The following is a 24,087-nucleotide window of genomic DNA, read 5'->3' as shown; positions in this document are numbered from 1 at the left end:
AATGTTCTTATTTTAAATATATATACTTTTTAATAAATATTCAATGACATGTTCGCCAATAAAAAATATTTATTCGATTTTCTATTCATATTTTTTCTATTAAATTTTTTCATATCGAAATTGAAATAATATCGAATATCGATAAACATCTCTAGTGTACTTGGTGCAGCAGTTCATTAGGCCTATTTGTTTTAATTAAACTTCTTGCACGGTTCATCTTTTCTTCTTTTCTCTCCAAACACGAAAAGAAAAAGAGATAAGATGAACCGTGCAAGAAACTAAAACGAACAGATCCGTTGTAATCTTTGCACTTGAATCTGAAGTAAGTAAGCCTGTTCGCTGGACTTGCATATATGCATGATTCATATATTTCCTCTTTTTCTTTTCACATTGGAGAGAAAAAGAGAAAAGATGAATTGTGCAAGAAGTTGAGATAAAACGAACGCCTAGCGCAACAGTAAGGAAACCGATAAGCGAAAGATTTGAAAGTTTCTGTAATACTGATGGACCCCTAAAGCTAAGGCAGCAATGCCAGCAATATTCAGAATTAATATATATAAGAATGCAAGTATATAGAATATATAACGTAATATAGAACGTAGCGTGTATGTACATATATGTATATAATAAGTATATAATTAATTCATTAATTAATATCTTTAGTATTTTATTAATACAGGTAAAATTATATTAATTTTTTATTGTTTGATACAAAGAAAAGAAAAATTAAATTAAAGACGGTGAATTATATGCAGTCACAAATTCTACTCGAATTCTGCCAATTGAAAATGACCTACATTTTAATAAGTTAATTAAAATTTGGTCGAAATTATTTCAATTTTTCAACAGCGTAGTTTCTTCAACTTTCAAAACTCAGAGAATTCTCACTTGTATTAACGTCATAAAAACTCAGTTAATTGAATGAACGTTTTTTTTTTTTTGCATCCTGATAATTGTGAGATTCAACTGAGTTTTTATCCACAATCGATCGAGACCGATGAGCTTTAATGAATCTGATAGACTCGCATAAAAAGTGAGGCTATAAACCTGATGTATTGTTACGCGATAGCTTTATCACCAAAATAAGCATCAGATACTTAAGTACAAAATAACATATCTTACCTGAGTATAAAATACTCACACAACTGGAGTGACTCATTGTCAGATCACTTGAGTGTAAATGGGAAGCAACTTTTTGGGGAAAAACGAGATAAAGTAAAGAGAGAGAACGAGGGAGAGCATCTCACTTCAAACAGGGCTATACATCTGTGGATAGACCTTTAATATACGTCGCCGCTCATGTGAATCCTCAATATTCGGAAACGTCCGGCCCGCCATTCCGCCGTCCCACTTACCCCCTCCCGCTCCTCGGCCAACTTGCGACTTGGTTCTCATCTCGGTTTCCATTCCGGTTTCCCAGTTCGTGTTTGTTGCCCGTGAAGGATGCCTTCTGCCAACCCCAAACTAGAAAAACAGGCCTCTACGGAGACCGTGGAACCGTTACGCCAAGTGATCGTCGTAATCGAGCACAAGATACGGAATCTCGAGAAGCGTAAGGTAAACGCAACGTCGCGGCCGTTCGGGCCATAATTGCAGACAAAAGTCGATCTGTCAGTCGCCGTGGCTTTCCTCAACGCGGTCCGCCATGATCCCCCCCCTCGATGCCATGTGCTCGCGCCTTGATTTTTCGGCAATACGTGCGACGCGTATCGCAATCGTTTCGTTCGCCTAACCGCTCGAATCGAGCGTCTGATTCGCGATTCGCGATAACGCGCGGCCTAACGATTTCGCATTTTTTTTCGGGGCTCCGGACGCGCCGACTTGGTCGCCAACCTCGTATCATGGCGGTGTACGGTCGTGCGTGCACGAGACCTTTATTCGTGGCCACGACGCCACGCGATTTTCAACGCCCTTGGCGGGACGCGACGCCGCCACGTGTCCGACGTCGACGTCCACCGTCCACCGACCATTGTACTCGCGTCGGAACGCTCGGAATCATCCTGCTCGACGCGGAGCGCCCGCGATCGGCGTTCGGCATTCCCCGGTTCCCACTTTGATCGCGGCTAACGTATACGACGACGCTGCTTTGTCGCGCGATTTTGCCATGTGTGCGTACGTGCGTGTGTGTCCGAGTATTTCTTTTATCTTATAGAAACGAGAATGTTCCAGCTACTTTGATGTACCTATGTCCAAACTTTTTATTTTCATATATTGCGTTACCGATTTATAACCGTGTTTCACTTCGACAATATAAATATATTGTTTCTTTCATGATTTTTAATATAATGTTGTGTATATGGGATAATTAGTTTCGATTACTTTGAAAGAAATCGAACGGATCCTCCACATATATATCTTTTTAATTTAGGGCAAGCTCGAGTCGTATAGAGATTTGCAGAAGAATGGAAGGGAATTGAATTCCGACCAGAAGATAGCGGTGGCGAAATATGACGAGGTGCTCCAAACGTTGGACAATACGCGGGACTTGTATAAACAAATCGTCGCCATTTCCAACGATGCGGTTAAACAGCAGAAGAAATTGGCACGGAGAGAGGCTCTTGAGCGAACGCAACAAGACATTGCAAAAGTATGATTTATAAATAAAATTGCACGTTATTGCATACATATTATGGGCGTGAGTTTGAGAAAATATGGTATTGTTCGTAGGTGAAGGATGTGCTACTTGCTCAGCATGTCTTGGCAAGCATAAACATCGAGTCTGTTAGAGACGACTTCTTTCATGGAAAGAATGGGGCTATACAACTGTCGGAGGAGGAATTCAAGCACCTAGACAGTTTGTACAATGAGATGATGATAAAACATCAGCGCGAGGAAGGTGATTTGACATTTGTTCAACAAGCACAAAAAGTAGCGGAGCATTACGTTGCGATTGTGGATGGGAAGCAACGTGAGGTTTTCGGCACTACTTATAATAAATTGAAGGAGATAATCGCAAAGATCGATCAATGCGGCTATTTCGATCAAGTTCGCGAATGTTTGGAGGCAGCACCGATAGAAGAGGTATTTAATCAGGATATTGGAATCTATAATCTCATGTGTAATCTGATGTATAATCGGTTTATATTTGTACAGATTACCGAAACTGTGGTGGAGACAAACATTACTAGTGCGCAAGCGGCACAGGAACCGGTCAACGAGGAGTACAGCAACGGCAATGACAGGCACATTCCACCGGAATCGATGATACCTATTCCAAATTTTCCAGTCCAAGTTACTACGCTTCCCGTTGTTTCCGGGGCCGCTCCAGTCTCGGGGCCCATATCGGTTGTCCCGCAACCCATGCCGCCTCATCCAGCCGCGCCAGTCGACGCTCCTTATTACACGAACGCCACTAGCTTTGTTCCGCAACCGCAGCCGCCACAGCAGCAGCAGCAGCAGCAACAACAACAGCAGCCTCCACCGACACCTCGTATCAATGACGTCATAGGCACGCCCAACTTCTTTTTCTTGCAGGAATCTGAACTTGATCCACAGGAGTCGCAAGCACCTATCGTATCACACATTCCTCCCACAGCCAGTGCGCCCATTCCCTCGCAAACCTTCACAAATCAGAACTTTACAAATGCGCCTGTGGGTGTACCTCAGCAGGTCATATATCAACCGCCGCAGGATATATCGCACATTCCTGGTTTCGCGAATCCTAATCCACCGCCGCCTATTCCGATGCCGCCTTCTCATCAGCAGCCGAATATGCAGTATAGCCCGCAACACCCGACTAGTTTTCAGCCTCAACAGCCCCAGCAGCAACAGAATGCTGCACACGTACCGCAGCAAGGTCCAATGCAAAACTTCAATGAGCAAACGCATCAGCAAGAAACTCAAACGGAGGTAATATTTTGGTCCAACATTAATAAATGATTTGTATCATATACTTTCGGCAACTCATGGATTCTTTTTTCTTTCCAGGAGAAGGTTGAAAATGGCCAAAACGAAATTTCTGATTCATCTTTGGAACAGCAAAATGAATCTATCGATTGGTGTCAGATGACCGAGACCAATGATTGGAATCAGCCCGATCAACAGCAACAATCTGTTCAAGATTGCCAGCAAGCGTCGCAACAAACCCAGCAACCTTGGGTGCCTGACCAACGTGGTGGATACAGAGGAAGGGGAGGCAGAAGAGGGACCGCTAATAGCTATAATAGCAGAGGCAGGGGAAATTATCAGCAAAATGGACGCACAGGACAAGGTAAAAAAAAATCACTCAAGTTGTCCTTTAAAACTTTTCTATAAAATATTTTCTTTCAATATTTGTTAATAAATTTTTTAATTTCGAAGGCTAAAAGATATATCATTAATTTTTCTTTCAGGCACGTACTATCGCAATGACAGTAACTATCAAAACGGATATCAGCAACGTGCTTGGGGTAACAACGAAGGGAATAACGGATATAATACCGGCTTCAAGCGAGGCAGTGGCGGAGGATCAAGAGGTACGCGCAACGATCGCGTTGGTCGCGGACAATTTAGAGGACAAAGGGGAAGCAATCGTGGTGGATATGCACCACGTGGCAAGCCCCACACGCAATAAAGGAGAAAGAAGGAACGCTATAGCTATCGTAAATGCACAGTAAAACACACCGTAATGATGCTCTGCGATTACAATTCAACTGTCTATTTATGAAAAAGCTTAAGTCTCGAAACAATGCATTTGCAATATGAGATGGAACTTCAAAGAGTAGGTACCGTGCAGTATTGCATGCTTAAAAATATTATACACGATAATAACTTTGATATTAAAGAGATTAATTATGTGGATTAAGTAAAATGTTAGTTTTTTAAATGCAGATTTAACTGCATTGGTTTTTTTTTACCTATCGCGTATTCACAGATGTATTAGGTATCTTTGAGAAGATAAAGTTTATTAGTATATGCGCAAAATATAATGTTGCATCTGATGTGTGTCATACAAAGTCATGCGTGACATGAAAGAAAATTCGAAAAATCTTGCGTTGGCATTTGCGAGGACTTGCGGCTTAGGATATTTCTTAAATATGACATTGAACAAATGAAACTTTGCATTTGAATTTGGTGTTTGTAATTATGAGGAGAAAATTAAAGTTAATAAAAAAAGATGCAGAGGTAACATTGTGATATATGAAGAAAAATCACTAAATTAAGAAGTGTGAACCTACCGTGCAAGTATTATTGTATTATGACAGAAGGCAGGTTTCACAGGGCAACAACAGCTGATTAACAAAGATTAGAAAAATAATTTTATTATAAAAAAAATACAAAAAAATGAGAACTCATACAAACATTTCATGTAAAGACTACACAAGAACGTATTTAAAAATAACGTTAAGATGATTATAAGTATATAATAGGCGATCTGCACGACCATCTCTTTGTCTTGCGCATCATTTAAAAAGGAATTTTCTAAGATGCCAGAAAGAAGAGGATATGAGCCATGCCTTCTAAACTGCTAAGGATATTTTTGTTTGAATTTGAGGCGTAAACGTGAATCAAAATTAATTGAGAAAACAGTAATTTGCGAGCTGTAAGTGATTCACGATACATAAAAATCCACAAAAGGCTTTTTTTTCCCATGTGATATGTCGTGAACATGTGCGCTTCAAATTGCTATCGCTCCTTCTCCTATTTTTTCTGGATGATTCCAAAATTCTTCATGATCGCGCCCACATAGCCACGGGCTAAGCGAAAGAGATTGCGGTGCAATGTCTTCGTTTACGATGTAATGCATTACCTGATTTTTTTTGTATTACGAAAAGGGAAGAAACATGATTATTTTTAAAACGGAAAAAGCGATTAGTGTGCGAGGCTTTAGCGTATAAGTCGAGTTTATTGTACAATTATTAGATTCAGGGGGAGAAAGAGAAGGAGAGAGAGAGAAAGAGAGAGAGAAAAAAAGATGATATGTTTCTTATACTGCGCCGCCAATAAGCCACGCACCACACTGAAAAGTACTGTTTATTGTATTTCGTTTGTACATTTGTGTTTAATCACTATCCACCCCCAACCTCCCCTATCTCGATTACGTTAAACTATCCTATGAATACCTGTGTATCTTCCAAATAAAGATCTAATTCAGCCACACTAATCGGCTTATTTATTCCCAAAATTATGACCATTTTATTTTTTACATCTAATAAAATTAGCTGATACTCAATACGTTTTTATATACGTATTATTACTATTTGCTAGCTGAAATGTTACATTTAATCCACGTTTATTATTACTATTATGTTTACTATTAACAGTATTGATAGCGTATAGATTAATATTATTTTTCCAAAGATATGCGTTCGATGTAGAATAATCATGTCTACATTACACGCGCTACGCTCAATGCCTCAATATGATATGCAGAGAAGATGCATATGTGTGTGTGTGTGTGTGTGTATGCTGTTAAATGTCTATCTTGCACTTATTGGGTCATCCGCCTCGATTGCACCGATTCGTGTTACAGTACATACATTAACTGATAACACGTATATGTACACGGCTGGCGGCTGGTTATACACACACCATTCGTATCGTGGTGTGTGTGTGTGTGTGTGTGTGTGTGTGTGTGTGTGTGTGTGTGTGTGTGTGTGCGCGCGCGCGCGCGCGCGCGCGTGTGGTATATGTACCCTTTGGTTGACGTGTGCATTAAATGCAGACAGTATATATACATAATAGTCACACAATATATGAGTACATATAAAAATTTACATGCGTAACGTTAACGTGGATCAGCATAAATGTTAGAAAAATGTTGGAGAATTGTAATCTACTGCGATTAAAGTATAGTTTTGGTGTAACGGCTACAACGGTTCGTAGGTTAAACTCGCAATCAGTTTCAGTGCGTTGACGATTCATTGTTGTACAACTGTACTTTCTCTAAAATAATAGTTCTGCAATCGATATCAATAGCTAAAGTACAAGATGCTGCTGCGAAGATTATATCGTGCTACAAACTCCAGTAGAATTCTTCAAAGAGCAGTTCAATATAAAAATACTTATCCAGCACGTAAGGTATGGGGACACAATTGTCAAAATATGGTATAGCAATAGCTGTATTATTTAAGTATCAATAAGTCAAGATAATTTTTTTCTAGACGGAAGATAGTGTGCAAATTATCAGGAAGATAACAATAATGTCGCCATTTACTGTAATGGGAATAGGGATTGTGAAAAACAACGATGAGGACAAAGCCCAAGTTACAACAGAGGAACTTCTTACTAAAGCAGATACGCTTTTTGATCGGGGAGATTATAGAAGTTTATACGATCTTTTGTCAAGATATAAGGTAAATCAAATTATCTAAAAAATATATATATATATACATATAACACATCTATATATCCACTTATATATATACAATTGTAATGTATAAGCTGTGCAGTTATACATAACTCTAATATATCTTTTGTAGGATAATAAGGATGTCGAAATCTTGTGGCGCTTAAGTAGAGCTATTTATAAAATGTTTGAAATGGCTAGCGACATTGAAGCACGAAAGTTAACTTATGAAGGATACGATGTGTTACGTACGGCTCTTGACATTCAAGAAGATCACTATGCAGTACACAAATGGATGTCTGCGTTTCTCCATTATAAGAGTCTCCTGGAAGGTACAAAAGCACAAATAAAAGAATCGTACAATATCAAGAAACATATCATGGTAAGATATTTGACAAATAATTAATCTGATTATGGATTTTAATTCGCAATTAAAAAATAATGATATATTATATTTTATAAATAATGTAAAAGTGTGTATGAAAATGATCCTACAAATTATAACGGTAATGATTACTACAATCATCTCAAATCATTGTTATTGTTATAATTTATATTGTAGAGAGCGTTGGAATTAAAACCTGATGACGCAATGCTGTTTTACCAGCTCGGATGCTGGTGCTATGAGGTTTCGAATCTGACATGGTATCAACGAAAATTAGCGTCCTTCATATTTGGGGAACCACCAACTTCGTCCTTTGAAGAAGCGTTGATGTATTACGAGAAAGCCGAGAAAGCTGATCCAAATTTTTACAGTCGCAATTTACTAATGTTAGGAAAGACATATTTGAAATTGAATCGTAAGGAAGATGCGAAAAAGTATTTGAAAAAAGCAGCTGAATTTCCGGCGAGGGATGACGAAGATCAGAAGGCAAGGCAGGAAGCACAAAAAATATTAAATAGTATGTAAAAACGATGCGGGGGGATAAATATCTTTATAAACTGCATTCTCTTATGTGAGATAAAATTATTTGGTTGTTTCAACATTTTTGTTATTTAAGAAATAATTTTAGCATAATATTGCGATCACTAAATGTTTGCGATTAATAAATTGCGATACTAAAATGTTAAAATGCTACCATGACAGTAATAATATAATTGACATATTTATCCATATGTACATTCATATGTACATATATGTTTAAAGTATTTTTTACGCAGGGACCACATATGATATATGTATATTGTATATGTATATAAATATATGAAAAGTTAATAAATTGTGATGGGCCAACGATTATGTCACGATTATATTATATTTATTCTACAATCCAATCAATTAAAGAAATTGCTGTGCGCGTGTGTGTCGAATCATAAAGATGGCGTTACATATTGTATCTCAACGATCGATTGAACATTTTTTTACATATTTACGATTTTTACGCGGGGACCACAATAATACAATGTATAAAAATTTATGAAAAGTTAATAAATGTTATGAAACAATGATTATATCAATTATATTAATTCTACAATCAATTATTTGAAATTGCTATGCATGAGTGTGTCTCATAAATATGCTAAGATTTTGTTTTGCGGCGCGATCGGATATGATTGGTTCTGTGGCGCCAACCAATCACATTCAGCCGCTCGGCGAACAGGCTGGCTGTTTGAACGCGCCCTATACTTCAGCTGACTTCAGCCACCTTCGGCCATCTTTCGCCGTTCGCCGCGTCGCAGGTCGCAAGCGCGAAGTCATCGGGTCGTGCGATTTACGTGACGAAGTACGTGAGATCGTGCGATTTAAGTAACCGAGCGCAGTGATGCGTCGACCGTTTAATCGCGTCTGCATCTCGCGGCATTTAGTTCTCGAGTTACGTCGCGTAAGCGTGTCTCGAGTACATTTTCGGACGGTCCGCTCGATTCAATGTGGTTCATTTGGCTTCTGATTCGACTCGCGTTGTATAGCCGTCGCGCGGCGTCGGTACGAAGTTGGCGTCGATCGAATGTCTCGGGCGCGTAGCCGGATTTTGAACGATGGAAGAACGCCGCGATAACGTCGGATCGTTTCGTCTCGCGGGAGTGCCGGATAATATGTCGCGATCGTCGTATATAGTGACAATTGGTTCGCTCTCGGTCGCGTTTCCGCGAGTGCGCGGCGACGGGACATGAGACGGAGGACACGAGGACGAGGCCTAGGGGACTTCTGAGAGGCGTCAGGTTCATTCGCAGGGCATCGTATATCGGTGAGTAAATTTCTCTATTGTATTAACTTACGGCGAGACTAATGGATTTCGTATGAATACAGTTTCGTGAGGGTGCGGCGACGAGATTTGAGACGAGGACGAGGCCTGGGACTTTTGGGAGGCGTCAGGTTCATTGGCAGGTGCATTGACAGGGCATCGTATCGGTGAGTCGATTTCTCTATTGTAACGTTAATGGATTTGTATGAATACATGCAGTGAGATACATTTAGCAGGTCCTTGAAATAGACAGATTGGCCTGGAATGTATCGCTTATTTGCTACAGCAACGACACTATACTCAAAATTTGCCATTTTTTAATTGTCTGCAAAAGAATCAATTGTTACACTAAAATTACATTTAAAAACAATATTAAACAATTTTAATGACTTAAACATTCAAATTTATTTTCTGGGAAACGTTTTATTTTTTTATTATGTCATTGTTGAAGCAAATGAATGATATGTAATATTGATTCGTTGTGCGTGCAAAAATACACACGCGCAGAGCTCATAAAACAGAGCTTATTGCAATTATCGATGCGTTCTCGATCGATCTGCATTTATAGCCAGATCATTTGTTTGAGTCACATTTTTATGTACATAATTAAATAATAATTACAAAAAGCACAAACCCTTTGAAACGTACTGCAAATCTCTTTATTATATTAAGAATAAGTAAAGAGACAAGTAAAAAATATTTTTTTTTTTAGCTATAGAATATGCTTAATTAATGATTCGGACAACTTGAAATCGGAAATGATAAAATAAAACTGTTGGTTTTATTTTTAATAATTCTACAATTTTTTGGATAAGATTATGAAAATAATTCTGACTAAATTACACTATAAAAAAATTGCTTTGATCAAGGACGAACTAAAATACTATTCACGTTGTGTCAGTATATACTACAAAAGTTTCTCATTTTTTGTCAGATTTCCAAAGATTTATTATTTTATATGAAAGATAGAAAGTATTTTATTATTTATAAAAGCAAAGAATGCCGATTACGATTGAGTAAGTAGCGAGAAACAAATGTTACAAGCATATCGAAATAAAAAGACTCGTAAATGTTACAGAATTTTATTTGTTGTACGATAGTTTCCGCATTACACTACTTACTTCTAATGATAAATAATTTATATTGTCGGAGAAAGGTGCATATATATGTGGGTATGAGACGCTGATATTATATACTTGATGGGACAATATCAGTACGTTTTCGAAAGATTTGAATACGTTCTAGACGGTATCGAGAGAGATATTACGTATAAAAGGTTCAAATACATTTCGGATAATATCGACATTAATTGTTGGGTACTTGATTGGATAACGTTTCTTACAGTTACTTGAAATGCATCTATAATTATTACAAAAAACTCGATATTACTTTTTTTTTTTTAATTATCTTATATTACCTGATGAAACGATATTTAGACATTGAATTGACTAAAAGTTTCATAAATACGTATTGAACTTAATCCCGTCCCTAAATGCAGAATAGAAAGTAATAGCGAGGTGAAATAGGGTGCGAGGTGCGATGCTCTCAGGATTCGAAGTTAGCGTAATAAGACGATATTTACGCGCCCCATTTTTACGCTTTCACATTTTAGGCTTTGATCACTTTAATATATCCAATGTTTAAATATCATAAAAGTCTACATGCGACCCGAAATTTTTAAAGGGCCCGAAGAAATTACAAAGATATTCCCTATCGACTTCAACATTATCGAGAGAAACATATTGTACAATATAATTATGAAAATTATGATACCCCTGTATAGTTTTGCTTTCGCAATGACGTGTGATGTTAACGTTTCACGTGCGTCAAGTCGTTCCTTCCGTTCTTGGAGATAAGGTCTACCGTTTATAATTACACGTACTATTTCGCAAATCTATATACACGTTGTACGTCGACGACAGTATTATTTGCATGTGTATTCCTCAGTACGCTCCATGCAAGTCTCGCAGTGTACGCGGCAGCACCAGTGAAACTTGCATCTGCACTGCCAGGTTCTCGTGAATTGATGTGTGTTGTAGCCGCGACCGCAGCACATTAAATCGCATCCATCGGTTCCTAAAAAAAAACAAAAAAAAAAAATTCTTGTGAGCGCGAGAAAAAGAAACGGTCTTATCGACGAATTATCGAAGAATTAATTTTCAAGTCTCATCGTTCGATAATTAAATTAAATATCGAGATAAAAACAATACATTACATCAAAGATCCGATACGGCAAGCTTTCTCTCACCTTTGCTAGTACGATTGCAATATCTGCCCTGCGTGCCGAGGCTGCCTTGCGTCAAATCTGGCTCACAGTAATTGGGGGAGGGTTGAAGAAAAACTAGCTCGCTCCTTTTTGGAATTCTCTTCAGGCCTATACTCGGTCCACCGGTGACCTTCGTCCTTTTCAGGACCAAATGCGGCCTCCTGGACTTGCCGGTTTTCTTCAACAGCGGCTGTCGATTGTGCCGCGGCTTGGCGAAATCGTTCGGCTTGCCCTGAGTTTTGGCGTCGTTTCCCAATATGGGCACCATTTCCGGCAACATTGAATGCGACATTGCGTCCAGTGTCTGAAAGTTATCATCAGCCACGTAAAATTATTTGCTTTAAATTTCGAAAATAGCAACGGGAGCACTGTTAAACCAAACGATCATTGAATGTCTGATTTATATAATGAGCGTATCGTATCTTAAATAATCGTAATAGAGACACTCATAGAAGAAATTACCTGAACTGTGGGTGGGGGAGGCGGTGTAATGGCGATAACGGGTCTAGCCCTGTAATATTTTTTCATAAGCGCATCGCCGATCTGACGAAAACTGGGCAACGTTCGCCAACACGTTCTCACAGTGCAAGATCCAGATACACCGTGACACTTGCATTCCGTTTGCAAAAGAGCCTTAACTATCTGAAAAGATAAAACGTTACAAATAATATAATTATACGTGGTTTTACACATTCCCTTCATTATCGTCTGACAGTTGATATATTCAATTTTATATTGATTAATTTCGAACGAGATGCAGTATAATATTAAAAAATAAAACCTTATTCACAGATTACATAAAGAGTAATTTGTTTTCTTCAGCAGAGAAATATCTCTACTATTTTTCGTATTGATTTCACAAGTCCAAATATATGACAGAGACTTGTATAGAATATCGAAATGCGTTTATACATCATATCGAAACAGATTGCAGCTTACACCCGTGCGCTTAATAAAACGTACACCGATTTGTTCCTTGCATTATACACGCGTATCCTATATGCAAATTTCAAATCTACACATGCGACTGGAGCCTTTTTGGTCGGAGAACGAGAACGAGAACGAAAACAAAAACTTACAATGCGCCCGATGAGAATGAATGCATCGCCCGATGCTTGAATCATTTTCAAACGATACACACGGATCCATTACGAAGAGATCAATGGCGTAGAGCTTCGACTGTCATAATATTGTACATAATTCAATTGCTTTAATTAGCCACCTTGTGTGCAATATTTTTCAAAATATTTTTTATCACATTCAGAAGTGTAAAAGAACCTATGACTGTACGCGTAATGCACGTTATACACATAATACAAGTTAAAATAATTATATAATTAAATAATTAAATCTTTTTGTTCTTATAATTAGAGTTTCAAGTTTTAGCACTTTTATATTCCTAGTATTCTTAAAAAGATCTTTATTATGGGATATCTATTCCTATAATATAGGGAGGTACTGTACGTCGCTTTATACATAATATATATAATTTTTTAAATTAATTTTTTGAATTCTCATTTGCTTGCTCTAATCATAGTTAGATTAATGTTTTCATTTAAATTTCCTTTAATCTGTTGAGAATCAAACCTGGGTTTTGTCGCAGATTATTACTACCTTTAAACACACACACACACACACACACACACACACATACAATCTCCTCATTCTTCTTAATTTCCGTGTTCTTAACTTTCTTTTACTGTCCTAGCTTTCTTTTACCGTTTCGCTGATTTATATTTTTCACTTGGCCATGCGTAAAATGGACATGTTATGATTATTTGTCACAGTCATTTTGGGTATAGCCAAAGCATTTTCATTTCACGTAGTGGAATGATTGAAAATAAAAAACTGTAGAAAAATATTTATTAGAAATTAAAGCGCTAAATCTCTCTTTTTAACTCCGATGTTAAGAATAAGAGCATTCGTTTGTGTACTACTCTTCATAGATTTGCACGACTGTTCGAATTGTTGCAAGCCACTCGTTCTCGCGTTTGCGAACAATTACGATGTTCGTTTGAAATAATTGCAGCGCGCGGATTTCGCGTCGCCACGCCACTGGCGCGGGAGATGCATTTCGATTAACTCGAGGGTGATCTTAAACGGTTGTAATCGTATCGAATGTTCATCTGCAAAATCCTACGCACGCTCGATTCTCGATGGGGACCCTTCATTGTGCGCCGGCCGCGGACGGCGCGGACACGACGCCGTACGCACATGAAACTGGTTTAACATTTCGAATTATTCCGAGCGCACCGCGGCCGGTGCCACATACGGAGGAGGTTTAAAAAAATCCTCAAGGCATAAAATATGTAGCGCGCCGGGGCGATCAACGTTAAGAATAAATCATTACCTCCGGGAATACACGTACGCGCGCGTATACGTACACGTACGCAGATCAACAGCGAGTTTTTATTGCCCGCTTGTAATAAGGGCCAATCGAGGTAGACGAAAGCTCGGGACGAACTTTCCCCAATTAAGGCGCGCCGCCCTCGCCGCCGCGCCTCACCTTCGGGCATAACGCAATTGTTTCTCACACTCGTTTCCCCTCGTTTTCGATCATCAACCTTGCTGCGCGAGCATAATGATATAAAAAAAGGGTCGTAGATTAGATCGGGGAGAATAATTTTAATTCTACGTGCAGCAGTAATTTTTTGCCATTCTCTTTCTCTCTTCTTTTCTTTCCCTTCCCTTCTGTCTCCACCTTTCTTTCTTTTTCTTTCTCAAAATAAAAATTGGACATTACCATAGACAGAACATTAAGACATCTAGATACGGAAAGCGAGTTTAAGCGTCTACGCGAATCGCAGAACGACATTGTCTTCTTCGGTATAATTGGCTTCCCGCGTAGGTTATTGGGCGATAAATCAAAATTGATAATGTCTGATTTGCATAGACTTGATGAGCGATGGACGCGCCTCATTATCGATATTATCACCCTGTTATCCGATCTAATCCGTTACCCACGGTCTTCGCACTAGTTAACATGTCAGGTTGAATTTCTATAACGATTTTCCAATACAAAATATTACAAAATTAACGGGCTGAACGCACCTTGACATCCCTATCCTTAGTATATATTATCTCCATAATATTATAATTCTTTAAACTATAATGCTCGTTTACTAATTTTTCACAGCCACGTTACGACATAATCATATGTAGAATGAGAACACGAATGAGATAAAATATTTCGCATATCATTGCAATTAGAGTGATAAAAAAAGAATGTCAAGATTAGGCAAGTTGTTCCGACACGCTAAAAATACAGAAGAGTGACTGTATCTTCAGGAAATCAGTAGCTTCGTAGCATGCGATCAGTTTGCAAGCGTAAATATTTAGACATACGAAGCAAATTAAATTTTAGGGGAACGGCAGTGTGACCTTTTAAATTATATTGCATACCTTTTGTACAATATACGCTATTATATAATCGTAGAATCTCATGTAATATAACCGCACGGCATGGTGATTGAGAAATGGCGAAGTGCCGTGCCGTCGTCAAATGTCGGCGGCGAGCTTAATCTTCGCGTTAAACGATTTCTCTTACGAGTTACAGTAATTAGTATTTCTTCACGGCAATTATGGTGCTCATTACATAGTGTGACTTTCTGCTGACGCATATTTTATGACCTGTGAAGCCCCGCGTCTGGGCTTCTCTCATAAGAAAGTTATCATCTTTTTTTTTTAATAATAATCATGAAGATAAACATGCACGAAGAACGCTATACTATATTAATTAATGCGCTTACCTTTCTTCCGGCTTTATTATTGTGAAGGTTCATCAGGCTCCGAGCGTCACCTTCGATCTCCCTCGCATCCAGAAACCTACGCGCGAACCTAACATTAAATTTATAATATTAAAATTTGTGCGTATTTTAGCGTTCGCCGTACTTGTGAGGTATCCGCGCCGCGCCATCGCGAGCAAGCTGGCGTAAGAAGCTACGAGAACCGATAGTGCAAATTAATTAACTATCAGCTTAATTACCTCATCCCGTACGTGACGTCGGCGCTGCAGCCGCCCCACTCCCAACCGTTCGGCGGTAATTCCTTCCTCGTCCTACAAAAACGCGATATTAATCGATAATAATTAACACGTTGCGTGCTGTGCGCGAAATGCCGCGGGATTTATATATAGCTACCTTACAGCCGGTTCACAACCGCAAGCTGTGATGTTGCCACGGCTGCAAGCTGCGGTCACCGCGTACGTGACGCCGGCCGAGCTTATCGCGTATGTGAAAGCCGCCTCTCTGCTACCTGCAAATAAAAAAAAGTCAAATTTTCTTACTTTTTTATCCCATTATATAAATTAGAGGGTCGAATTTAATTCTTATGCAAGGGAAGTTGAAAAGACAAAGCAAATTTGAGAAGTCATAAAAATTCAAATTGATTGTGTTTCTTATTTATTTTTAATATACATTTATATAGCCTTATTTTAATAAAATTTGAAAAAAATATATATATATAATAATTTAACGTGTCTGAAGGCTTCATATATATGAACCGTGGTGTTCATTTCAATTTGCGTGCAAATTTAATTTGCACGTCGACTGTATACCGAAACTCGAGTTTTCACGACAGCAGGCACATTCAAACGGACGTTGCCTTGTCAAGTATTTCCATCGCGCAAATTTACTACAACTAGACGCTCGCCATCGCACGATGCGCGCAAAGCGCGAACGCAATTAATTACGCCATGCTCTCAGCTCGTTTACCGTGTCGAATGAATTATCGTACGTCCGTTTTCTCACGATGCTCATTTTTCACTCCATTATCACAGTCGACACCTACGCGCCGCTCTGTCACGAATCTGTCCGAGCCGGTTGGCGTTTCACTCTATCGTCATCAAACTCGTCCAGCTTTAAATCGTTTGTCAGCGTTTGCCAGGACCGGCGATAATCTCTCATGTGGAATCAGTTAAAATCTTTACTCGTTGAAGGAGAGCTCTATATATATATATATATATATATATATATATATATATATATGTATGTATATATATACATTTGCCCATTATTGGCTATAAAGATACTTTTTTTTTTCGAACCTTTGGGAATCAATTGCTTTATTGAATTGTGCTATTAAGGTAAATCGTTATTGCATTACTATTGCGATGAATATGGTAAGACAATAAGCGCGTTTACGCTTCTCTCGTAAAATTGCGGTAACAATACTGTAGATTTTTGCATCATTTTTTGCACCATTCAGTTTCTATCATCTTTAGATATCTATAAGAATATAACAGGGTAGAGCATGTTTCCTCAGAGATGAAGAGTTTATTGTGAATATTATTCCATTTGGTCGATTTCTTTAGATTCAAATTTTTGGATGTTCCATTGCTTTTGAACTTGGTCTGTATCTTGTTTCATTAAATAAAAGATCGAGGAAATATTAAGAAAGATTTGAGCGATTTGTGAGAGATTGTCGCGTACCCGCGTTTGCAAAGGCATTATCCAAGCATTGTGTTCCTCGCGAGCGGCGCGGCGCTCTGGGACGCGTCGTGAGGAAAGCTGATTGTGAGCGGAGACACCAACGAACACCATCGGTCAAAAGGTTGATGAATTTATGCTGAGCGTTTATGTCAAAGGACGGCAGCGCGGGCATCTATTTAGCGTCAGAGGAGCTGGTAAGGGGTAAATTTATCGTTTCGTTGGCGTTGCCGCGTCGCGGCAGCTCCTCTCTCGCTCTTTCTTTCCCGCTCCACGCTCCGATGGACGAAGAGAGGTGTCCTTTCCATAAATTCATTTCAGCTGTAAAACGTGAACGCACCAAATGAGCACGGCTTCCATATTAGGGCCCGGCTCATGCCACGGCGATACCGAAGAGTCGTTGTTCACTGCCGAACGGGCAATGGCGAGAGTAGGCCTCAATCTATTTGCGACGTATATGTGTATTATACGCATGTAGTTCCATGTACATGCGTGTATTTGTGTGTTACATTATCCGTGTACTTATATTAACGTCTGAAAATATTGCGGAGCGGCAAGTAAAACGAGAATAGATTATCTTCTTGCGATGTGGAATAATGTTCTTGTTAAAATTGATCCTCGTTCAAACGACCGCGCTGATTTCCGTACAAAAAGCCGAAGAATATGTTCGTTATTTGCACCCGACTTTACATTCCAAAATTTTGATTGGATTTAATTGTTTTGTAATATATATTTCGTAAATTAAAATGAAAGTAAAGGACGATATCTCGCAAATTGATAGTCATTATTTAAATGACGGAGGTAAAAAAGAAGAGAACAGCGCGAAGTCGCAAGAGGAATGGGTCCGTGATCGATCGTTATACCGGCGATCTTTTAATTTATATCATTGCATTTTAAGTGACTCGCGTAATAGCCACGCGAAATTTATAAGCTACCGCGTCACCGAACGTGGGCGATTATTTACGGTGATGGTGCGACGCGTACTCAAATTTAATAATGAGTGTGTAGTTGATCTCATCGCGATCCTTCGTTTATCGTATTATTCATTTCTTAGCGATGGTCATTTATCGATCAGAGATATTATTATTAATGCAAGGCTATAAACGTTATACGTATCAGCTTGCATATATATATATATAGTTTTTAACCGACGGTGCACTCATTTTATATCTCGTTATAAAGTAATTGAAAAAAGTGTTTGTATTTTTATTTTATTTTAATTGGCACACCTTAGAATATGTGCAGAATATCCTATCCAAGTTTTACTAAAACTAAAGATATATATATATTTGTTTAATTTTACTATGTGTAATTTTACACATCCGTCTGACAATAAGAGAAACGATAGGTACTTATCTATCGTTGGTCAACTCATGATCTGACGAGACGAGTATCATTTGTTAATAAACAATTAAAAAATATTTAAGTCCCATGCATCAATAGTGGACAGGCAGGCCGCGGCCGGCCGTTGCGATTCTACGTGAGACGTGGAATCGGACTATTTAAACGGAACCTTAATTAAGGCGCGAATCTCGAGTTAATACGCCGCCGGCATTAAAACTTGCACGAAATGATCCTGACAAGGGTTAAATTTCGCATCTTACTTCTTGCACGACGGTGGAACACATTGATGTCAGTGGATCTCAAATGGCTATGCGTCACGCATTCACCCACAAGGCTTACATTGTCCAATGGCAGGAAGCCCGACGTTCTTGCCCGACACTCCGTTATTATATTCTCCGCGATTTTATGTGAGTCGATCTTATTAAAGATAACGAGCCCGATCATATCGTGTCAGGCAATAAAGTATTTCGCGTGTATCCGTACGGTATTACCGCGCATCATCAAGGTGATATCCTGATGACTCGTTATCTCTCGCGATGAAAGGGGACGAGAAAATGATTTGATTCTCAACCAGAAAGACACATTTTTTCGCCCATTTCAAAATGTATGGAACGAGATTCTCTCGACGATGCATGTCTCGTTGCAAAAAAATAATTGTGAAAAAATAATTATGTAAGAACCATAATTGTGTAACCAAAGAAACTATAATTTAAGCGGTTTCAATTTTCTTCATCGATAAAAAAAAACCTACAGCAAAACAATTATTAAATGTTTTATTAGACCGCAATCGAATTGAAATACTATTCCAGCTCGGATTTCTGGTTTTAACTCTTTACGCGTGTGAGATGTATACAAGATGTATACTATAAACTCTCGGTGGGTGGACGATAAGAGAGTTACCACCTTGGTGAACGGACGTGTACGGCCACCACGACGGTGTTTCCTCCTTGTACCCTTCTTATGTCGGACGAGATCTTTATTTCGCCGCGAAAAAAAAAAATTTGTCCGCTAGCACGTATGCATGTGTGTTACATATATGTATTTATACACGCACGTATAACGTATGTTTTCTCTCGCTCGTCGTACCGAGGTTAAAAGTTCTCGTATCCATGTCTCCCTTGTCGTGATCATTTGTGTACAGGGAATCCTTATTTGCCTGCGGCGTTTATCACGGGAGGACAGATCATTCGCTGAACTCGCCCACGCGACCTATATCGATGGTGAGCATCATTGATTTTCAAAATGAATGAAACGTCGTTTCGTTGCATTGATCTACGAGAGCGTAGTTTTATATACGTGTACTATTCAATCGAAAGATATACGTTATTTGATTATTTAAGATGTAGTTTGAAGTGTGATTTGATAAAAATTGCGCGCAACTCGCTTTTAGATATCGTTAAGGGTACACGTTAATCAAGATCTTCGCGATCTCGGGTGCGATTTAGAGGAAAGATTGTAGATATATCGTTTATAGAGGTCCTTTTTTTGGGAATATTATCTGTTTACATGATAGATACATTTTGTCCGAGTATAAACGTTATCGCCGAATCACAACGCGCGATTTCTCTTTTTCCAACTTTGTTTTCAGTTGTTCTATTTTTCGGTTAGGTATATGCTATTAGAAAAGGAGTAGATACTACCGACAAAGCGCGTCGAATTGGCGAACAAATTAAGAATAAGTTATTCTGGTTTTAGTCGAAGAGAGAATCGAAGATTCTCGCCACAAGAAACTTTTCTATTCTTAAAATCCCTGTTCTGAGTATTTGTGTTCTTAAGAAACCATTCGAATCTCCGCGTTCTCCTGCACTACTTCATCACTATTTCATATTTTCCATTTAGTCACGCATGCAGAATGAAAATATATCATTGTGTGCATGAGCAGAACGAAATTATTACTTTATGCGTGAGCATATTATAAATAGTCACGCTGACAATGCTTTAGAGGAAGATCTTGAAGACCTTTCTGTCTTTTTCATTTTTCTTTCCCATTTTTCTTTTGTGTTAAAGAAAGATGATCCTAAATACCTCTTTATGCTTTTATACTTTTGTTATATTTTTCTTTCTACGTATTGTTCAGACTACGTGTTTCATGCTTAGCTATTTATATTATGCTTATGATATTGAGCTATTGAAAAAATAGAAATTGAGGGGAAGCGTTAAGAATGAAGTCAATCTGGACATAATGAGAGTAGTAGGAAGCTTCTTTTTCTTTTCCGGAAAAAACTTATCGATCATTGACGAACAAAATTTAAGTTACCGTAAGAATTTTTGCGTGATCGTAGAAAATTTGATTTATTGATGAAGGTTTGAGCTTTCGTCGGAATTTAGATCAACAAGAGAGAACGTAATAGTAATTAATGATGTACTAGTAAATTATAAATGAAATTAAATAACGATTCAGTTTTCAGTATGTAAGTTATATGTCTAAAAAAAAAGAGATTGCATATATAATCCTTACGGATCAGAATGCATTTGCGATCTCACGCAAATCTCAAAAGATTTCTAATTATATGTTGTGATTAAATTTTATTTGTTGAATTTTATTCCTATTTTAACGTCTATATAAAAGTTTATGCCCCAAAGAGAGAGAAAAAAAAGAGAGAGAGAGAGAGAGGGGGGGGGAGTGTCAAGTTATTCATGAGATCAAACTGCGCGATGATAGTGAGTAGGGTGGAATATCTTAAAGCTCGTGCGCTTTCTCTCCTTCACGCTGGCGTGAAAGTAACGCACGCGAGCAGAAAGCTTTTCTCCTTTTGTGCGTCACGACGGATGAACCAAGACAGGACAAAAAGCATCACGCGTTTTACCTCTCCTTGCTACGGGTAAGAAAGTGGAGCCGACTCTTACCGCCGTGTCCTCCCGTCCTTTTATAATTTGAAACGACTCGCCCGTACCGGTTCAATGAATAATCATCGCTCAATCATCATAAACTGCTGCCGAGTGGCTGGATTAAAGTAGGGTGACCATCTTTTTTTGTGTACGACAAAAAGATTTGTGGCGTGATTTTAACTGCAATCCGTTCATGTTTTCGTTAAGATTGATCAGCATGATAATTAGCCAAAAAAATATGGCGATCGAACAATTAACGATTATAATTATGTGATACGAAATCGCACGTCATGTATTTTGCATTGAAATAATCTTGCTACTTTTGACAACAGAAGGGAAAACAAGATACATATAGGTATTTATTTTTTAGTCGAATTTACAGTATAAGGATATCTTTTCTGTGCAAATGTTTGTAAAGAAAACACCCGAAAAAAAATATATATGCACGATACTATAAAATTAGCTGCAATTTTAAAAGTCGTAGATTGGTGAGGTACGATGACGAAAAATGCGTTAATGACACACACACACACACACACACACACACACACATCGGCGCAATGATATAAATAATTTTAAGATTTTAAGATGAGTTTGTAATTAACGAACGATTTATTCGATTTTAACAAATTGCACGTGGTTGCGATTTAGTTTCTGCAATTATGACTTTTTATGCAAAACCAGCAATAATGTCAGATGTAATTTGTTAAAATTTTAATAAGGACGCGCACGATTCTTATTCTGCCGATAAGTTAAACTCGATCAGTTAGTGCAAGATAATTATCAAATTACTATAATTAAGACACACATCTCCACCTAATATTTGTCCGATCTGAATCTGACCGTTGAATTTGCATTCAAATCCACTTCGAGATGTCTTCACAGTTGTTTCTTCTCGGAGAGAAATCTTGTTTCTTAATGAGACAGAATTGATTTTTCTCGACTGATCCAAACAAATAATTATGCACGACTTTTTTTCATACATTAGCAATTCACGTTTTAAAGATTTATTAATAAAATTTTAAAATTAAATTTCTTAAGCTTCGAAAGATTGCAAAATTGTTTTGCAACAATTATTTGCTCTTTCTTAAATTACAATTATTAAGTAAATAATAATCAGCAAAATCAAATATTACTTTTTTAATTTTTAGCTTTAAATCCATCATTGTATGTTAAATATTCTGATTAATTTTGCCAGTCTTTTTTAGTTCCGTGATGAAAAGAAAATTATATAATTTGTGAACATAAACAAAAGCGATTCTACTTCAAAATCTGTCAGATTTCCGTCGAGTGCGTGGCAGATATGATAACGTTGATCAAGATTCCTGTTTGTGTAGTCGTACAATGTACTTAACACGTCATATTATATGTACGACACTCGTACTCATGCGAGCCGTAACAACGGGGGGTCGCATCTAGTATCCAGAGTCAGTCAGGAGATCCGTGACTGTATCTCGTTTATAGTGTTCGTTACGTTAAACTGATGATTTACGGCTGTTCGTGTGTACGTGTGGTGGCGATGTAGCGTAGTGTAAGACTCTCGCGATGTCATGTGTAACCAGGTACATTACATGTAATCTCGCAAAATAAGGCCTTCTGTCTGCTTTGCAACATTTCGCTATGTAGCGTTTCGCGATAGTAAATTTAAATTTGAACCTGTAATTCTGTCACATCTCACAAACTCCATTTCGTCAAATTTTATATATGAAAAAAGATTACGTTAATACAAAATTAACATCAGAAAATATTTTTAAATCAATGATTGTACATAAGTTTCATCTAATTTTAATTTCGGAATTAGAATTATTAAATTCGAACAGCGAAATTGGTACAGAATATAGGATTGAATATATAACAACCAATTGCGACGTTGAATTATGCAAACTCGCCGTGTCGAGGTTGAAGGTTAAACCCCCCTTGCACATATTGCTTCGAGGCTCTGCAGACTCGCGCATAGAATTACACACGACGTTCGCGTGACATTGTAAACGAGCGAGGTATCATCGCGCTTGTTATTACAAACCGCGCGAAACTCGTGAAGATCGAGTACCTGTTATCGGAGAAGCCGAAAAAAATAATCTTATAACCGCCACTCTTCGAGCGTTTTCTTGGAAGGTACTTATCGCACACCGTTCCCGATGACCGGTTACATCTTAATAAGAAGGGCAGCAACGACAATCTGTGCGAGTTCATCGTCTCGCTTCCCTCCCTCTCCCTCTTTCTTTCTCCCTATCTCTTTCTCTCCGCTCACTTGCGCATCATTATTAATGGCCCCGGTCGACTCGTTGGCGATTTTCGCAGAGGCACTTGTCCATACGGCAGCGGTCAACGGGGAAAGAGATACGGGCCGGCGATATATTAATTTATTAACTAGTTTATTTTTATACGGGGTTTAAAGAGATCTTATATCCACAGACGGTGAGAGCCTCTGGGGACTCGAGAGCGAGCACCCCAGCGCACCGGTCCATAACTCAATCCATACCGGGATCCGCCGCGCCGCGCCGCGGCGCCGTGCCGGTTGCCGTTGGCACTTTTCTACACTAAAATACACTGAATTATATCGATCCCGTTCGTCATCCCGCCGCATCTTCGCTCCTTTGCCTTCGGCAGATATAAATCAATGCCAAGTACTATCTCGGATGATAACGATGGGGAAACGACTCCCATCTTATATGTTTTACATGGAAATTCATCTCGCGTCTATCTGTATCTATCTGTACGATAGTATCTAATAGTCGATGACTACTGCAAATCTACGCGTATACGACCGAA

The 24,087-nt window shown here is 38.4% G+C and overlaps 3 protein-coding genes across 4 annotated transcripts in view; 2 read left to right on the top strand and 1 right to left on the bottom strand.

Annotated features, from left to right (window-relative positions):
• The first annotated feature begins 1,397 nt into the window (after positions 1-1,397).
• Capr (caprin family member) lies at positions 1,398-6,078 on the top strand. The gene is made up of 6 exons (XM_077421644.1): positions 1,398-1,557; positions 2,369-2,587; positions 2,668-3,021; positions 3,094-3,849; positions 3,928-4,210; positions 4,332-6,078. The coding sequence occupies exons 1-6, from the start codon at positions 1,444-1,446 to the stop codon at positions 4,550-4,552; spliced, it is 1,947 nt and encodes a 648-aa protein (XP_077277770.1). The 5' UTR covers positions 1,398-1,443; the 3' UTR covers positions 4,553-6,078.
• A 517-nt stretch (positions 6,079-6,595) lies between these two features.
• Positions 6,596-8,502, top strand: LOC143905964 (regulator of microtubule dynamics protein 1). Its single transcript, XM_077421645.1, has 4 exons — positions 6,596-6,999; positions 7,083-7,274; positions 7,401-7,649; positions 7,830-8,502. Exons 1-4 carry the CDS (start codon positions 6,910-6,912, stop codon positions 8,175-8,177), a joined length of 879 nt encoding a protein of 292 aa, XP_077277771.1. The 5' UTR covers positions 6,596-6,909; the 3' UTR covers positions 8,178-8,502.
• A 2,016-nt stretch (positions 8,503-10,518) lies between these two features.
• The window catches only part of LOC143906076 (protein Wnt-7b), a 54,914-nt gene continuing 41,345 nt past the window's right edge, over positions 10,519-24,087 (bottom strand). For both annotated transcript variants that reach the window (XM_077421866.1, XM_077421865.1), the window contains exons 3-8: positions 15,856-15,970; positions 15,702-15,773; positions 15,466-15,553; positions 12,179-12,358; positions 11,699-12,020; positions 10,519-11,526 (exon numbers count right to left, since the gene is read on the bottom strand). In XM_077421866.1, coding sequence (XP_077277992.1) covers positions 11,375-11,526; positions 11,699-12,020; positions 12,179-12,358; positions 15,466-15,553; positions 15,702-15,773; positions 15,856-15,970 — 929 coding nt within the window. In that variant the 3' untranslated portion in view covers positions 10,519-11,374. The remainder of the gene's footprint in view (positions 11,527-11,698; positions 12,021-12,178; positions 12,359-15,465; positions 15,554-15,701; positions 15,774-15,855; positions 15,971-24,087) is intronic.

This window comes from Temnothorax americanus, unplaced genomic scaffold, assembly GCF_048541705.1.
Source record: "Temnothorax americanus isolate GAGA-0224 unplaced genomic scaffold, ASM4854170v1 Scaffold7, whole genome shotgun sequence".
Classification (NCBI taxonomy): domain Eukaryota; kingdom Metazoa; phylum Arthropoda; class Insecta; order Hymenoptera; family Formicidae; genus Temnothorax; species Temnothorax americanus.
The sequence above is the reverse complement of the archived record's forward strand: the minus strand, read 5'-3'. Positions and strand labels throughout refer to the sequence as shown.

Coding starts and splice junctions, on each gene's coding strand:
- LOC143905964 (XM_077421645.1), top strand. CDS start 6,910: ATGCTGCTGCGAAGATTATATCGTGCTACAAACTCCAGTAGAATTCTT. Junction 7,000..7,082: donor ATACTTATCCAGCACGTAAG/GTATGGGGACAC, acceptor ATTTTTTTCTAG/ACGGAAGATAGTGTGCAAAT. Junction 7,650..7,829: donor ATATCAAGAAACATATCATG/GTAAGATATTTG, acceptor TTTATATTGTAG/AGAGCGTTGGAATTAAAACC.
- Capr (XM_077421644.1), top strand. CDS start 1,444: ATGCCTTCTGCCAACCCCAAACTAGAAAAACAGGCCTCTACGGAGACC. Junction 1,558..2,368: donor GGAATCTCGAGAAGCGTAAG/GTAAACGCAACG, acceptor TTTTTAATTTAG/GGCAAGCTCGAGTCGTATAG. Junction 3,022..3,093: donor AGGCAGCACCGATAGAAGAG/GTATTTAATCAG, acceptor ATATTTGTACAG/ATTACCGAAACTGTGGTGGA.